At 39.8% G+C, this 18536-nt stretch overlaps 1 protein-coding gene across 2 annotated transcripts in view; it reads left to right on the top strand.

Annotated features, from left to right (window-relative positions):
• The window catches only part of MCUB (mitochondrial calcium uniporter dominant negative subunit beta), a 42427-nt gene that overhangs the window by 20574 nt on the left and 3317 nt on the right, over positions 1 to 18536 (top strand). For both annotated transcript variants that reach the window (XM_072928528.1, XM_012573381.5), the window contains exons 2-5: positions 13992 to 14067; positions 14320 to 14490; positions 17846 to 17950; positions 18159 to 18319. In XM_072928528.1, the coding sequence (XP_072784629.1) occupies positions 13995 to 14067; positions 14320 to 14490; positions 17846 to 17950; positions 18159 to 18319 (510 nt within the window). In that variant the 5' untranslated portion in view covers positions 13992 to 13994. The remainder of the gene's footprint in view (positions 1 to 13991; positions 14068 to 14319; positions 14491 to 17845; positions 17951 to 18158; positions 18320 to 18536) is intronic.

Genomic DNA, 18536 nt, shown 5'->3' with positions numbered 1-18536 from the left:
TTTTAAGAATTTTTATGTGTTCAAATTTGTCATCTGGCTATTGCTTTTCATGGTATTTTTCTTTGGGAAAAAAAAAAAGAAAAAGTAAATAGATTAATTACTTACTACATGTATTATAAAAAATACATGGTGATGGGTGAATTTCTACAGCTTAATTGCCTGACCCCATGGTCTGCAGGCAAGTGGTTGAATCTCATCTTTTAAAGTTTTCAAAAGAGATTGTCATGTTAATAATAAAATTTAGTAAAGACCAACAACTGGAAACACAGCAGTTGAGGTCAGCTGTTTCCTATCTAATTTCTTAAACACAGGTGTACTTTTCAGATGAAGAAAGTGAGGGGAAATGGTTCTGCTGTACTTATCTGCTTGGCTTTTGTGATCCTGATAATAGGAACATTATGTGGAAATAGTCTCATCTGGGATAAAAGTATTATGAGAGTGTGGAGAGATAGAACTATGTTTGTGAGCACCACCGGATGAACTGAGGGAGTTGCAGGACTACTGAAGATCAACAGCAGTGCTCCCAACAGCTTCCTTGAAGCCTTTCTTTTCCTGCCCCAAGCATCTGTCCTTCCTGCCCTGCAGACCTCCAGCAGAAAGGTTGGTTACCCTTACTACGGAGGGTCTGCCCACCCTGGATTGCTCTTAAAAGTCAACTGTTAAGTCTAGAAACAAACAAACAAACCCCATAATTTGCAGTTTATTTTTGTTGACATCCCAGGCACTGTTAAGAGTATATCCAGGCTGTACAGAACACCTGTAACATTTAGGTGATAGTAGCAAAATATAGGTGGGGTGTCTGGGTTACTAAAATGCAAATTGAGAGTGAGAGGGAGGTGTCACTGCAGGAGTGGTGCACTGGTGTGGAGTCAAGGCTAAGGTACAGAAGGGGCTGTGGAGTGAAAAGCAGCAAGCTGTGATGCTGTAGGTTGCTGTTGTGATGCTGGTCACATTTGCCCTGCTGAGCTCCCTGTGATAGACTTAAACAGCACAGAAAATGCAAACACCATTTCTGGAACAACATACCTCGATTTTGTACCTTTAGACCTGTAACATGTCGTGGAGGCTTGAGCCATTTTATAGCTACAGCAACTCCCCTCCTTTCTCTGTCTACCATGCTCTCACTGAAATATCGCTTTGTTTTGGGCTGAATTGCTCTGGAACACCTGAAAGTGTGAGTCTTCCTTGTGGGAGCTCTCTGTCCTGTGTAAATTTAAGGTATGTGCAAAACTGATGCAGAGCTAAAAGATCCCTTAGCAGCTTTTCTTGGCGTTTCTATTCAGGTAGCCTGTAATTATGTGATTATAGGTTGCACAGGACAAGCCATAGAAGTTAGATGGCTCATAGACCTCACAAGGCTGTTTCTCTGCAGGTATTCATTCCCCTAGTCATCCTTGGCTTTGCCCAAGGATATGCCATGTTGAGCTGAGAGGGGGAGTGTCAGTGGGTCCCCAGTTGGTAATGCAGGGACTGTCTGTGTGCCTGCCATCTCTCAAGACTGAGTGGAAATTTGTCAGCAGGTTCAGGAGCTCCAAGGGCTGAGATTCTTTTCTTCCTTTTGTCAATTTTGTATTTTGATGACTATGGTCAGGTGGATTTGGGTGAGTGGTGGGATATGTGATTAATCTCTCCCAATATGCATTTGTTCAGCACCCTGATAAGTGTGTAAGAGACTTCCTTACAGAAAAAAAGTAATCTTTAGGGTACTAAAGCCCTTCGGGAGACCCATTAAAGTAGTCGCAGTGTCTGCATTTGTATTCTTAGTTGGTAAGAAAAATGCTGTGCTACTTTTGGAAAACTGGATGCCACATTTCCAGGAGTTACAGGTTCCAGATAGTGAGGATGCAGTGCAAATGTTAATGTTCTGAAAATAACGGTTCTGAAAATAAGCATGGTTTAGCAGCAAAACAGAAATAGATCAAGTTGAATCAAGCCAAAATAATAATTTTGTTCCTTGCAGGAAAGGAATTCTGAAGTGAACTGGGGAGTTCACTGGCCAAAATCCACCTGGTTTCCAGGCTTTTCTAATTTAAGCTAAGGAGGGGAAGGCTATATATATATATATATTTATATAGAGATAGATACAGGTCTCTCTAAATATATAGGTATGAAATAGCTGTTGAAGTGCCTCTGATATCATTTTCCCATAGCTCAGGGTTTGGATTGGCTTGACTCTAAGCAGAACAGGAGTATGAGTCTCTGCAGTGTGGCCTGTCATTTACTGTTAACAGTTAACATGAAGCTCTGGATAATAATTATGAAGAATAATAAAGAATAAGTATTCTTTGATTTGTTGCTTTAATCTTCTAGAGATAACACTGAGCTTTAAACTTTGCCTGCCTTTCCTTGGAAAAATAATTGAGTCGTTAACTTCTTTGAAGAGAGTAAATGGTTTACTTCTGATTCTTTTCATGTACAGGTGACTGCACTACTTTTACTTGTAGGACATTAATTATGAAACAAAAGTGAGGGTTTGTTTTTTTTTTAATTATGGCGCTAGAGACATTTTACTGATTAGCTTGGAAATTACCTGTGGCTGCCAGCTTGGCCTTTCAAAACAGAAAGAAATTCAGCTATTCACCATTTAACAAAAGCTGAGCTCTGACTGCTGACAGTTTTGTAAGGAAATGGGTAATCACACATAATGTAACAGAGGTATGAGATTGCAGGTTAGCTTGACCGATAGAAAGAAGAGTTTGTTTTCTTTCTGACTGCAAGGGATTTGTGAGCAGTCATTATGTTTGCATGGTGTGAAACCTTTTGCTGTTGTGTCTATTGCATTTCATCTTTAATTTATATCCTTGAAGCCAATTGTCCTTGTAAAATTGACTTGAAAGCTGTCTTCCTCCTTTTTGTAAAAGAGTATCTCTGACACTGTGAAAGATGCAGTAATCCATTTCAAATTCTAAAGTTTGACAAACTGGAGGTGGGAACAAGTAAGGCCTAACTGGGCTCCCATCATGCCAGTGACTAACACCTCCTAAATTGTATGTCTTGAATTTGTAAACAGGATGGCACAAAACAAACTGAATGCCGTGATGCCACATGGTTGGTGGGCTGTGTGTAAGAGCTCTTACCTCCCAATGTTTATGGTTTTGTAACCTTAGTGTCTAGAGAAAAATACAATTACAGGTAAAATACACAGATTACCCAGACAGTATGTTTTACCAGTTGCTTTGCTCTCCACTTTTATAGTGGAGAGGTCAGTGGTAGGAAACACTGTGTCCTTGCTGAAGTTGATTCCTTTGCACCCCATGTAATATGTAAAGGTGAGCAGAGGTTAGGTTAAGTGTCATTATTTCTATCGTAGAGGTGCAGTAACATGTCCAAGGTTTTCCTGCTCTCTGCAGGAGGCTGATTCATAGATGGCACCTGCATTTAAGTGTATCCTAAAGATGGAGGTGGGTAAGAAGTTCTGCCTTACAATCACTGATACAGCAATCTGCTTGTGTTGGAAGACAAGATGACTATATCCAATATATATATATTGGTGTTATTATAGGCCTGAGTAGAAAAAGAGCAACAGCTTTGGGCTACTGCCTGCCTGTTCTGTGTGGCATTGAATTCTTGTTTGCTGTAGCAATAAAATCCTAAAAGTACATGGAAACTTTACAAGGGTAAACCTTGCATTCAGAGGATCCAGATTCTTGCCCTGTCTATTCAATCAGTCTTTCAGATACATGTCCTGAATGCATTAATGGAGGAAGAGGAAATAGAACAACTCTTAATTGGCTGGAGTTCAAAGGCTCTCAGGTGAAAAGGGAGCAGCTGACCTGCAGCTTTGCTCACTTCCCCCGGGGAGGCACAGCAGGCACATCAGAACACAGGTTCTGGTCCATCCGGGGCACACAGAGCCTTTCATCTTCTTGTACTGGCTGTGATTGTTTTTCTTTTGATAGTAAGCTTTAGAAAAAAACACTAGAAACCTCTACAGGAAAACTTGCTTTTTGCTTTGCCTGCTCTGTAGAAAGGGATAAATGTGCAAGCATGTTGTAGAGACTAAAACTGAAGGTCAGAACAATAGCTCAGTGTATCACAACCAGTATTGGTTGTTGATTTAAAAATTTAATTGCTGTCTAAATGCATTGTGCTTTTAATCTTGCAGAAAAAAGGTAGAAATCTGTCTATGATGGATTTGGTGTTGCAATTGAGTTCACTCAGTCACTGGTTCTGCTAAATTATGTTTTAAAACATTGATGCCAACACCTGAAACATGGAAGTGAGTAGTATCATCAAAGCCACACCCACTTGACGGTTTTAGATTAAAAAATCTTGAGTGGCAGTGGAAGAACATAGATTTGCAAAAGAAAATTAAAAAATAAAGCAAAAATATTTCCTTTTTGACATCTGACAGCATTTTGATGTGTCTCTTTAGGAATGGCAATGTTGAGAGCTCTGTCCACAAGTATTTGGGAGCGATGGGTCCTTACACACAAGTCATGAAGGGCCAGGAACATGCATGCTCATTGGGACCTTTGCTGAGCTATTGGGCTAGTGAGGCCTCTGCACCCTTGGCAGCACGTTTGTGTTTCATGCCAGAGCAGTTGGATTTTCTAGGTCCCTCTACTGTGGCAGCTTTTCTGTCAGGAATGCTCTAGAAGCTACTTCTCCCAGCAGAGTTCTCTTTCAAGAAAACAGATGTTTTTAAGCTTTCCTGCTGGATGAGTTTCATAGTTTTAAGCTATTACTGTAGATCTCTTATGAGGACTTTGAGTGAAGTTGTTGTCTTCTGTAAAGTGTTGGTCTTGCTAAACCCAGTTTGTTGTAACTGCTCTGCAAAGTGTGCATGAAGGCTGGAAGCTCTTGAAACTGGTGAGTTTGTAGGTGCCCCTTTGATCTTATTCCTTAGAAATGTTTACTTCCTTTGGTTCTGTCTGATTATTTAATGTGTTATGTTTCTGCTGTCAGGCTCTCTTGAATGGCAGCTCTGTGGTTTCTGACACCACCTGTTGAAGTTTCTGTGAAGTTGTGATGTTAAATTTGCAGTTGGTTGCTCACTGTGGATGTTCCCACAGTGTCTGCCCTAGATATTTTAAAAAAACATTATTAATTAGAAACTATCAAAAGGGAAAGTATTATGATTCTCTGTTTACTTCAGTTCTTGTGCCTTTGTTTTCTTGGGTTACCTTCTAACAAGGGTAAAAAGTGTGTTCTGTACTCCCTGCAAGTAATTTGAGCATCCACAGGAGTGCAGCAGCATATAAAGCTGGAATATAAACTAAGTTCCATTTTGGTATTGCTTTATGACTATCTGTTATAACGAATACAGATCACTATCTACATCCTAATGCCAGCTACTAAGAGAGAAAGACATTTGATTTTATCTAGTCTGTCAGTTGTTCTGTTGTTTTGCTCCTGCTTTTTCTTTTTTTTCTTTTTTTTTTTTTTTTTTTTCCCAGATAAGCAATCAGAAGTGTTTTCATATGTGAAATCATATGTGTTTTCCTTTTGGAAAGGTACCTGTTTACAGCTGCCTGCAAAAAACATGAGTTCTTAAGTGTCTGGGGTAATCTTATTGCAGACCTTTAAAGAAAAAAATGAAATATGGTATTTCTAAAACCATCAATATGAGATGTGATATTTTAGAATAATGATATAGACAACGTATTTCTGGAATTGTTGTGGTGGAGAAAAAGAGAAACTTCTCTAATAGTGCAACACCAGATAGTCCCAGTATAATTTAGAGCAAATCTAGGTGTGACTAAGCCAGACATGGACTGTTACTGTCCTCTGTTGTCATAGATTTGATTCCTAATATTTTCCTTCCCCTCAAATAATAATTAACAGTCTGCATTGCCAAAATAGTTCTGCCTTTGGGATGATGGTGTTTGGGCAGGAGAAATTGCTAGCTGTGGGAAATGCTCTTCAAGAGAGCAAAGTTTCTCTGGTATTTTGTGGAATAGTGCAGTTAAGTTTTCAGGGAGTGGAAGAAAAGAAGCGATACAATTTAACAGGGTTGCTTGGATTCTGCAGAGTACTGTGGTTTCTCATGGCTTGTGGTCAGACCCTGGGGGAGGCCTTGGGGATGGGGATTAGATGGGAAACATCCCCAGCAGGAGAGAGAGAGAGAAACCCTTTGCTGGAGAGGTGGCAGGGTGAGGAATGGAAGGGATGTGATGAAGAGCCAGCTCTCCTTGCTTGGTGCATTTCAGCAGCTGCTCAGCTGGTTCCTTTTCCAAGATCTGCTTGGTGGAATGATTCTGAAGTCTGTTACCTGCTAAAAAAGCTTGCTGAAAAGCTGGGTGAGAGCTGTCACTGGGAGTTTCTCCACTGCTGGTTACTCTGACTTTTCACGCACATCTATCAGATATTAATTCTAAGCGTTGAGTCAGTCAAACTTTCCAAGCAGTCTCTTCTTTATTAGCCAAGCTGTAAATGCCTTAAGGCTTTTGAAATCTGCAGTTTATAAAGAAAAGCCTGGGGAAAGAATCCCCCTGAAAAAGAAGTACATCCTTGTATTTATATGAAAACCCAATTCTCTTGAGTTGTGGGGAGGAGGAACAGGATTATTTATTTAGTAAATAGAAATGTCCATTATAAATGAAAATGTTGACAGAAAACGGAACTCCGTTTTCTGAGTTACATCATCTTTTTCCTGCGTGCTACAACCTGCTCAAGGCTTTCAGTCTGAAAAGTTCTGTGTGAGAAAAGGAAGACTTGGTGAAAGACTTTTTTAAACATGTAAGTGTAATCTGACTTTGCATCCTTGTGTCTCTTGTTATTTCATTTCAGCTGAAGTTTAAACAAGGTTTTCCTTGTCTGGCAATTTGAAAAAATAATGTTATTGCTAGAGAAGAGTTTGAGCAGTTTTTTTTTTCTTTTTAACAAACATGAAAGCAGCTGTGTACATTATGATACAATCTTTCTAAGACATTTGTAAGAAAATGTGCAGCAAGCCCATTTTCTTATTTAATAAAATGTAGGTGCATTTTTGCAAACAAAGTCACTCTTGTTACTCTTAAAGTTTTGCAATATTTCCCAGATCAGCATGCCTTCCCAAAAGGCACAGCACAAGAGCAAAGATCTGGTCTGTGGGACAAATTAAAAATCCTGTCTGTGCTGACACATTAATCTTTTGACCTAGACTGTTCTGGGAAAGAGATGGCACAGCTCTTGGATGTGGGCTTGCTTTTGATAAAGCACAAATACATTTTCATGCTATAATCCCTCCCTCTCAAATTCTTAGCCCTGTGTAATTTGCAAACTACCTTTTAAGTGTTGCATCCTTCTGAAAATGAAGTAAATTGGGAAGAAAAGCTGCTTTCAGACAAGCAGGCATCATTGAAACTGGATGAAGATGCGATATTTCCAGTAATGTAACACTTTATATTCAGAAGGGATTTAAGATTTGTTTTTCTTTGTAGGAAGAGAAGAAAAAGGTTTGATAAAATAGTAAGACACAATGGTGTTGCTCCTAAATATGCACTTGGCCTGCACAGCTGTCTTGGTTTTAGGCCTGTTTTTACACTGGTTTGGACATCAGTTTCTTTTGAAAAGGGGGAATGTCTGTACCTTCAGAGTAGTCCCCAGAAGGCACTGCAGGCAGATGCTGTCAGCTGATGTTCATCCTTCTTATCTCCTCAGCGCTTCTGGTGTTGCCTCTTTGCAGCGAGGAGTCACTGCAGAGAGGAGTTACCTGAAATCATACTTCTGGTTAGAGGAGGGCAAGGCCTAATTTCAGCCTGCTTTAAATGTCAGTGTTTTCAGCATCTGTTTTTATGGCTTGTCAAATTGATGTGGATACAAATCCTGGCACTTCCCTAGAGCTCTGCATCCTCAGGTGCCTGGTGTAGAGTCAGATGACCTCAGTGAGATACATCTCAAGAGGAGGGATCTCTGCCCCTATTGCAGAATGGATTCTCTCCCCTACATGCATGCACCCAGGGGAGTGGGGTGTGCATGTGGGCAGGGAGTGGGTGAGGCAGCACAAAGGAGTAGTGAAGGAGTAGAATGCAGCTGGAGGATGCACACCTGCCCAGCTGGAGATTAGGTGGAAGGTCCCTCTGGCAAAACCCCTCTGCAGTGATGGGTTTGACCCGCTGGACCTTCATAAAAGAGGTTCTTGGTGGCCAGTTGCCTCGATGTACTTCCTATAATAGCTGTCATTTTGGTTATTGGTAATGCTTGGCTGATTAAAACTGGTGGCAGCTGTTCTTGGAATCTGAGCAGAGCAAATGAAAGATTAGCAGGGATGATAAAGGCACAAAAAATAACAGGCACATGAAACCAAAATTTTGGTGGCTTGGGCTATTTTATTGGGTTTTAACAGTGCTGTAAGGGAAGTGAGTTTTGAGTAAAAGCCATATGAATCCTGTGTAGCTCTTGCTTTCTCAAAATCACTGGAACATACATACTCATGTTGAAACTGCTGCTTTGCTGGAAGAGACCTGCTAGCTACTTTTTTTAAAGTTGATTTGTACCGAGGAAGGGGTTAAAAATATTGCAGATTTCAAATTGGCTGCATTGAAAGGATTGAAATATAAGTGGATTGAAATACAAATATTGCAGTGTGGTTCATACAGTGCCTTGTGAACAGCTGGAGAAAGGTGTTCACTGCATGGCCCATTTGAGACAGGAAAGCTGTCTCTCAGGAAAAAAAAAAAGTCTGTCCTTTTTTGTTGTTTTTTGGGGGTTTTTTGTCCTAGGAAAGGGAAATATATCTTGAATACTCTCAGGTGTCAAAAGTGTCTTCCCTGGCTGAAACTGGAGTATTGGTATAGGGGTGTTTTGACAGAATGAGTGATGTGTCTGTTGCAAGGATTTTGTTTGTTTAACTTAAGCTGGGTTTCCAGAAATCTGAGCGATGGCTAAATCTGAGCAATGTGCTCTGAAGCGGCTGTTTACATTGAGGCTGTTGTTGCCTGATCACCTAAATCAGTTCTGGGACCAGTGAAGAAACAATGACAATCCTTTAAGTGTAAGAAGAGACAAATGAAAAGTTAATTAGAAATCATCTGTATCTCAAGTGGGCACTTGTAAGACAATTGTAGGCGGTTGTTAGGGCTCCATATGTCTTATTTTCCTGATCATGTAGGATTGCTTACAAAATCAGCACAGAAATTTAATGGCCGATATCTCCAAAATGGCCTTAGTGACTCATTTTAAAAAGGGAAATACCTTATGTGTACTTCTTGTGAACTTGATTGGAACAATGATTCATTTTTGGTTAGCTTGGCTGTGCATCATCTACAAGCTCAGTTGACTGGTGCTGGCAGCTCTTGCTTTTTCCCCTTCTTTCCCTTGGTTCTAAACCATTCTAAACCATTCTGAAATGTCTGTAGAGCATCCTGAAACTGCAGATTGTTACTCCAAAATTAATTAATCTCGATCAATTTCCCTCAAAGAATCAGGAGCCAACATCATTCATATGTAGAGAACTTCTAAGTGTGTTTATCAGAAAAACATGTAAGTCACTATGGAAAATATACATAGCTATTTATAACACATTCCTTCACTGAACCGTGCTAACACGTGGCTAACATGTACCTGCCCTCATTTTTCTCCTGCCCTTTCAAGCAGGCAGCATCCGGGGAGGTGACTTGTCCTGCCCTCTGCTTCACAAACTGGGTGAGATCAGCACACGAGGAGAACTATGGATACTGAGAATGTTGCCTTGTCTGGTGACACTCAGGGGGAAAAAAGGCCCCAAAATTCATTCTTAGGCATTGCAACTACTAGTTTCCCCCATGAATTGTCTCTTCCCACTCCTTTCCTGCAGTCCTTTTCAGTAGCTGTGTGGAAGGAACTGTACCAGGGTCAGGAGATAACTGAGCTCTCCTCTTCTGCCTGTAGCACTATATTACTATGGAAAAGCACACTGCAAGATGTATTTTAATTAGAATGTGTTTTGCTGCAGTGTATTTAAGGGTAAAATGCTTGTGCTTTGTGGAGTAGGGCATTTTATTATTGTGCTTTTCCGTGTCAGATTCTTATCATTGCCTCAGAGAGAAGGAAATGAGAATGTAGGAGATCATTCACATAACAGTCTGCATTATTTTTTGTGAAGACCATTTGTGAGTTTGACTTGAGGCACTCTCAAAAGGATCTCACACTGAAGAAATATAGTACTTCACTTTGTAGTATTGCATGTCCCTTCAGTAAGAGGACAGACAGAGTTGAGCTGACTCTTTTTTGATTACTTTCTCTAATAAATCTAAATTACTGGGGACTCAGTTGTTGAAGGAGTGTTACATTTTTTATTGCTGTTGAAATAACAAACAAAAACTACTATATCTTCCAAAATGCATGTAAGCAAAGACAAAAGTTTCAAAAATATGATTGCTGGCTAGGCTAGCTGCATTTTGATTCAGATTTGTTACAATATTTTGGTATGGCAAGTCAAAATTAAATAAACAATAATTCAGAAGGTGTTCTCAGAAAGTGTCCTAATAGCATTTTTTTGTGGAATTCCATATTCAAGATGACCTTTTTGTGTGAAAAATATTTTATTTCTATGCTCTCTCTCTTCCCACGCACAGTATAATGTTTTACAGAACAGAAGTTACAATTCCTGATGAGGTTACTACTTGTATATGTAGTGCTGAGGAAGATCAGAGGCTTTCATGTTGCTTCATGTACTGGTAATGATACTAATTTCTTAGACATAACTGGTCACAGAGTGAATTTGAGCTTAAGTTTGCAGGAACAATCACTCAATATCATAAAAGGTAGATTATTTGGAACTGTTAGCTCCAGAAACTGCAGTGTAGGTAGATTCAGTCATTTGCCATTCTCAAAAGTGAAAAATACAGTATTTCTATTCCAGTCTCTCCCACTTGTCATGTCTGGCTGCCTGGTTTTCCAGCTCAGTGATGATGCTGCATTAGTCCCTAAAACTTTGCACTAAACCACCAGAAAAATGTTGAAATAAATTTCCACTCTCGACTTTAACAGTGGCAGCTTCTCTGCTGTTAGAGACCAGAGGCGCCCTTAACAGAGGAAGTACATCTTTAAACTGCGTATGTATTTTCTGGTTTATACCAACTGGTATTTTTAACAGACTATGTTAGATTATTTTTATCACAATTAACACTCTATGCCTTAAATTCTTAAGAGTTTTCACTCCCAGGAGAGTCCATGCCTTGAACTGAGTCAAGAGATGAGGCCAACTGCTGCTCCCATATATTTTGCATTATATATATATTCTGCAGATATAGCTGAGGGAGAAGGGATGTTTCACAGCTAAATGCTGTTCATCTGCCTTTGACTCCTGAACATAATTGTGGTTGTGTTAGAGGAGTTTTAGCCAGATGTCCTGCCACATGCGTGTGCAGATTGCAGAAAGCTGTAGAATAGCTTGCTTAGCCTTTGTGAGGTTATAGGAGTTAGCCAAGAGGCACACACTGGCATATAGAGGAGTTGTTTGCAGTATGCTGTGCTCCTTACAGATCTCAGAGGTTGTGATGCAGTTAATTCAGGGCACACAGTCCTATTTCAGCTCTCACTGATGTTGTGAGGGCAGTCTCTCTGTTTTGGTCCCATAGTTCAAGTCCTCCTTGTAGCTGCTACACTTGCTGACTGACATTTCTTTTCCAGGGATAGGATAGGGATCATTCCAAGCATTTCAAAAGGAGCACAATGATTTGGCTGTAGGGCACAAGCTAATGGTTTAATAACTTCACTGAAGGGGAGATTTAAATCTGGAAACAGAGGGAGAAAGTTAACCCAGCCCTTCATGCTTCCCAATTCATCAACCTAGAGCTAATATGGAAAGTTAATTATTTGCATATTAGTTAGACTCCATGGCTCTGTGGCTTTTGCTTTTTTATTCTTTGCAGGTGATTTTAATGGGTAGTCTGCATTTGAGACAGTCTGAAAAAAACAAGCTCTAATATATAGAGATTCTTTCAATGGATCATGAATGATAATATAAAAGTCTAAATAATAATAAAATGAACTACTGTAAAGATTTTATTTCAATAAATGTGATCTAATTTAATAAGTATTTTAAATTAAAATATTAAATATATCTATTTTAATTTGTATTGACTGTTGAATGCATCACTTCTTCTAGAAGTAAAGTAGATAATTAATTTTTTGAAATACAGGCAGGGTGCAGTTCATTGTTTGGGGCATGTTGGGTGAAAAATATCTAGAATCTGATTGCAAAGTTTGTAAAAAAGTTAATTCCTCATTATCCCTCCTGAAGAAACAAGAGCTGCTCTTGTGTTCAAAGCTATTGAGTTTTCCTGCGTGCTGTTCCAAAGCAGATCTTGTTTTGAGGGCTGTCTCCCTGCTCCAGGCTGTGTTCCTAAATGTTCTGTGGGTGCAGGTGCTCCCTGTAAATGGGATGGGAACTGGTGAGCTGGGCTGTGTCCTGCCTGGCTCCAGTGAAAGTCTCTTGTTCTGCTGAAGAAACAAGACAAGTTACCAGATGCATCCTTAGCTCTGGGTGGCTGCCAGAATTCCTATACTCCTACTGTCTACGTTTTTTTGAGCAATGCTTTTCTGTTTAAGATATTCTGCTATTTGGTCTAGATTTCTGACTGTCTTTGATACCTGAAGATTACAACACATAGATTTCTTAGTGTTGAAAACTCACAGAATTATTTCTTTCTTTAAATCCTGAAAAGTGCTTGTTTCAGATATGAAGTTAGGGCAGCATTAACATCTTTGAAACACACAGATTAATTTATAGATTTTTTTTTTTATTTAACCTAATAGCATATTCCTATCCAGACAGTCAAGGCTATATTTCTTTAAAAACAAATAAATCATGTGAATGTGGTGAGACATGTTTGGCATATTGAATAGCCAGGGCCTTGTGCATTTACAGTTTTGTTTTCCTGCCTTGTCAAAGAATATTATCTTGCAGACTCTGAAATGTTTTGGCCTTCAGAAAGATGAGCTATAAAACTCACCGGGGGAAGATCGATCCTTATCATCTCCCTCCACATTTTTTTCCACTTTCCCCAGCTATCATATTTCAAATCCCAGGCCTAGGTCCAGCTCATCTGTGGTTTTCATAACCAGTTTGGTCAGGGATGTGATTTCCCTTCTTTTACCCGTTATTCTTAGTTTATAGCAAAAACATCTGCTGTGTGGAATCACTGCAATAAAATTGTCCCTCTCCTTGTGCAGGGGGTTTGCTGCAGAAGCAAAGGACATTGTGCCTTCCACAGCCTGGGTGGATAGCTTTAAGTAATGGATCTAATCAGAGCAGTTTGTCTTCTGTGTTTTGATATGGTTGTGATGAAGTGTATTGATGGTTCTCCCCAGTGCTCTGGAAGGAGCAAGCTTTGGTGTGTAACTCTGCAGGTTCAAAAACCCACTGTCATCACTGCCCTGGGGCAGAGAGGGTACTCACTGCATATGGCTGTGCCTCCTTTAGTGTTGTACTGAACACTGGTACTGGTACTTTCAGCAGCATCTCTCAGCATGCAGTTGAAGCCATTCATATTTAAAACATAAAAGATCTTCAAGCTGTATTGTTGTTATTGTCTTTTAGCAGCACAAATCTCAACAGCCAGCTTTGGTATGCAGTATATAACTATGAAGCAACAGGTAGTGTAACCTCAGTACCTTACTATTTTATTTCTTATTGTTGTTCACAATTAAGCAGTGAGTCTTCACTGAAGCCATGCCCTCTGTTGGAAGTTACACTGCTGCCTTTAGGTGCCACAAGGTAGAGGTTTTTCAAGAGGCTGTTCTGTGGGCAGAGGAGAGGTTTTATTGCAAGAGTTGCATAAAGCACTTCAGAAACACTGCAAATTTTTTCCTTTCTTTTCTTCCCCTGCTATTTTTTCCTTGAGTTAATTAAACTACAATAGACAAGAAGTTTTTCTATGGGCAATACTGTAATATCTTTAGCAGAAATTCTGGTTTCACCTTTTTCATAGAATTGCCAAGTAAGGGGTTTTTCTTCAGGCAGACACCTCTGATGTCAGATCACAGGGAAGCAGATCACAGTGACAGGCTGGGTGCTGCCTTTAACCAGGTACATTTTACATCCTAACTATTCTAAGGCAAGTTCCCTTGCGTCTGTGCTGCAGGTGATGCTCTGGGGGCACACTGGAGGTTGGAGTAGCCGGGAAGGGACACCTTACAGCACACTGATGCCATCTGATGGTAAGCTTTCACAGCAACTTTTCCGCCTTCCCATCGGCTTTTTATTTATTTTATGAGATGTGAGGTCACATTAGTTGCATGGTTTTATGTATATTTTCCAGAAATTGAAGTACTACATTAATTTTTTTTGTTAAATCTAGAAATGTTTTGTGTTATTTTCCTTATTTATCCTGTGTTTTAAAAGCTGCTTTACATTAAACGACAATGTACAACGCAACTTTTTCACTTAGTATTCTTTTTTTTACCCCCCAGAAGTAACTATTAATTACAGACATGGTCTTCCTGTGATAACTCTTATGCTGCCCACAAGAAGTGAACGCTGTCAGTTCACTGTCAAGCCGGTAGTGACCACCGTAGGAGCATTCCTGCAGGATGTGCAAAGAGAAGATAAAGGAATTGAGAGAGCTGAAGTCTTTGCAACAGGTATCTTGTATTTCTCTTATTCCCTGAAATAAATGCATTCCCTTTCAGATGGACTGTGCTTCTCTTCTGGAGCATAAGTTCAGTCCTCCGTCATGTTTAGCACTGATGCTGTTGGAGTAGCTCTTGAATGCTTCTAGGGTTTAGTGTTGTTTCAGAGTTAATAACTGAGTCCTCTTGAAAAGGCTGATTAAAAATACAGAATTGAATCTATTACTGGTTACCTTTTCCAATTAGTTTCCCTTTGTAATGCTGTCTTTAAGTAAATATCTCCTGATTTTCTTGATGTCTCTTTCTTCCCTTGTCCTCCATGATCATTCTGAAAAGACAGCCTGTTGGGCTATTGAATGTGATGCCTGCCAGTTCTTCAGTGTTACCAAGAGCTAAAAGAATCCATTTGCCTTACTACAAACTTGTGTATGAAAAACTCAAGAGCTATGCAACCAGATAATGTGTGCAATAATAAAGGACAGTTTTTAAAGACATTGAGATTTCATTTATCAGCTGGAGTACAATATTTCAAGGCCCTTTCAGTGCAATATTTCAGGCTGAAAGGAAACTGATTGCTAGGGTCAAAGGATAACTGGTATTTTAGCATTGGTATGGCCTTTCCTCCATGTAATATCCTCTTTATCCCATTGTCCCAAGTCTTCAGATAATTTTCTCAAGCTTTGCTCACTGTTCTCTTCTATTTTGTCTCTTTGGCTTGTCCATTGATAAAACTAACATTGAGTTAACCTTATTCTCCATTTTATTTCCAAGAAAACTTAATCTCTATTTTGGCAGTGCTCTTGCATCCCCTACCCTGGTACTAGATGATTCAATCTTAAAACTGGAATTGGCATGTAGGGTTTTTTGTCTGAATCTGGTAGAATAGGTACTTGAATTTGGCTAATTAAAAGCATCTATTTCTCCCCTTCCCCACTCACACCCGTACAAAGAAAGAAAAATAAGGATACCTACATATCTATGGAAAAATTTATTTAACAGCAGGTAACACATAAGCAGAAGAAAGGATGGTGTTAGTGAAAGCTGGTCCAGTTTCATAGCTAGGTGGATTCATAACATTCTTTTCTTTCTGGTTGATACTTAGAGAGGCCTGCAGGGGCTTCTAAAGAAACTAAAAATAGATTGATGTTCCCAGAAGGTCAGAAAGCCACAGACCTAAGAGAAACTGCTTTACTGTCCTTTATGGGCACATTTAGTAAAACAGGCAAATACCCCACAGAGCAATTTATTGATATCCTCTGGAGCAATGGAGATGTGATCTGTGTGGATTCCAGTGTGTACATGAGCTTCAGGAGCTTTGTGTACACGGGAGCTTTGGTGTTGAGTTTTTTGTCTTGTTTTGCTTTGTTTTGACAGTGTCTGCTAGGGAGCAAAAATAGAAAATTCTCTTGAAGATAATTTCCTGAAAAGACTCTATATCTTCAGAAGCCACTCTAAGAAGTGGTTGTTGTGAGCAGCTGGCCTTCCCCCTAACACAGAAGTTTTTCCCCACAAAGGATTTCCCAGTGGGGTGGGGCAGAACTTGTGCTGGCAGCAGTTAACCTTTGGGTACTGCTGTTGTGCAGACATCCAGGACAGGAGTGTTTGGGATTCACTGCCGGGTCGCTTTCCTCTCGGCTATGTCAGCAAAGCTCACTATTCCTGCTTCAGTGCAAACGTGGGTCACTTGTGAAGCACGAGGTAATTCCTGTAAGAAACCTGCAAGTCTGGCATTTTTGGCCTGGACAGGCAGCAGATTCCAAAGTGGAGATGAATTTGAGTTGTTTTCACCTTGTCTGATCTGTTTAAACACACCCCATCCCTTCTGATTTGGGAATACTTAGATTAAAACAGTGACTCAGAATAGTTCTCTGCTCTGTATTTGTCAAGTGCTGGGCAATTGTAATGTTACAGAACAGCTGAGATGTTTAATTCATTAGGAAACTGATACTGTAAAGAGAAACTATTGGTCAAGTACTGGGAGTTGAATTTCAACATCAATTATTAAAGAAAAACTATGAAGCTTTGATTTAGTGTAGACACACTTCTGTGTCATTTAACCATTAAATGAAAAGTAACCTTAAGTCATCAGTGCTGTGTGTGATGACTCACTTTCATTATCTGTGGATTTGATTTTCATCCTGCTAAACTTTTGTAGACAAAAAAATGACCCTTTTTCCACATTGGAACACTTGTGTTTAGGTACAGGAATTAAAGTAGCCTTTGCTTAAAGCGTGTGAGGAATGTTTTAAAATAAAATACCTCCCTTTCCTTAAAACTTCTCTTCAGTTAATATAAGGTTGCACAGGTTAATAAATTAGTGGTGTATTCAGAACATCCAAAACAAAGAGTCTGTCTGGCACTTCTTTTGAAAAGCATTTTTCCCTTAAATGTTATAGAGTTACAAATGTCACCTTAAATAATGTGCATGCAAATGAGCCTTGATGTTTTATTACGCTGGAAAAGAAAAAAGAAATGAGTGGATAGGCACATTACAATTTTGGGTTGAAAGTGGTCGGCTTCTGGGTTTGCTTTGCTACCACACAGAGTGGGCAGGTGAACTGGCTGGGGCATTTGCCTGCAGAGTTCAGTAGTCTAAGCCTCATCAGATGGGGTCTGAGGACAGGGTTCTCTGTACAAAAATTGCAGATGTGGGGTTGATTGTGGAGCCTTTCTGTAGTGGATGTGTGAGGACAGGTGGAGGAGCTGAGGCAGTAGCACTGTGACAAATATCTACATACAAAGATCGTGGTATTTTGTGGCCTGTTTGGTTATTCATCTTGGGAGTAAAGCTGCCTAGCCCTTGGCAAGGGCAGGGGAAGGTGCCTTTTTTGTGTTTAGAAAAGGAGAATCATCTCAAACAGCTACTGTGGGGCAGCTGCTCCATGGCTTTTCAAACCCTCATGCCACAGTGATGTGTCCAGCAGCAGTGGTGTGTGGCTCTGGGGGCTTTTGGGGCATCTGAACCCCAGTGTGCTCCTGGCAACCACAGTTACATGAGTAGTAGTTCCTGCTAATTAATCCAATAGTTCCTGCTAATTAATCCAATTGATTTTTGGTAGGAGCTGTAAAATTGCATGTAAAATTTGTGGGGTACCATTCATGTAAATGTCTGCATTAAAAACAAAAAATAAACCAAACAAAAACATAGAAAAGGGTTCTCCAGACAATCAAAGTTAACTCCATTCCCTGCACAGGACAGCCCCAAGAATCACGCCTCCTGACTGTTTAGTATTATCTACCAGCGCTAAAAGTAGAGTTACTTCCAAACATTATTAGTGAAGAATCCCAGCACTTTTCTGTAGGGTTATTGTTAATGTTTAAAACTCCTCATGATAAGTGATCTAGAACTGAACTCTTTCTTCTGCAGATGGTAGCAAGGTCTCTGATGCAACCTTAATGGAGGTCTTATTGATGAATGACTTTAAGCTTATTATCAACAACACAGCATACAGTGTGTCACCTCCTGTAAAAGGTAAGAGCAGTCTCTAATAACTGGTCATCTCACTTCATTTAGTGAAAGGCATGCAAAGTCTCCGAAAACTGGGACCTGGGAGAAAGCTGTTTCTCTTTGGCTTTGTCTTTTTACCTTTGGATGGTCCTGCTTTTGGGGTTGGAGTTGAGGAGAGACTGAAGAAGGGTATATTCTTGAAATGGTTATATGACAAATATTTTCTTTTCAGATAAGCTGAGTAGTGAGCATGCTACTGAACTGGAAGATATCAAATCCTTGGTTCACAGACTGTTTGTGGCTCTACATTTAGAAGATCACCAGATCAGGAAAGAGAGAGAATTGCTACAGAGGTTGGACCATCTGAAAGGAGAGCTGCTGCCTCTTGAACAGGTTGGAAAGTGGGGGTACTTTAAAAAAAAAACAAACTCAAAAGCTTTTCCTTTCATCAGAAGTAAGTCCTGTGACAGAAGAAAATCATCATGAATAGCTAGGGTGTGTCTGTTCTGTTTGTTATGTAAACGAGGTCAACTCAGGTAGAATGTAAATTCTTTTCAATTCAGTTCTTTTTCTACCTATTGAGGACATTAATAGGCTAGCAACCATAACA

Source organism: Taeniopygia guttata, chromosome 4, assembly GCF_048771995.1.
Source record: "Taeniopygia guttata chromosome 4, bTaeGut7.mat, whole genome shotgun sequence".
Classification (NCBI taxonomy): domain Eukaryota; kingdom Metazoa; phylum Chordata; class Aves; order Passeriformes; family Estrildidae; genus Taeniopygia; species Taeniopygia guttata.
This window is presented reverse-complemented; position numbering and strand designations above follow the sequence as displayed.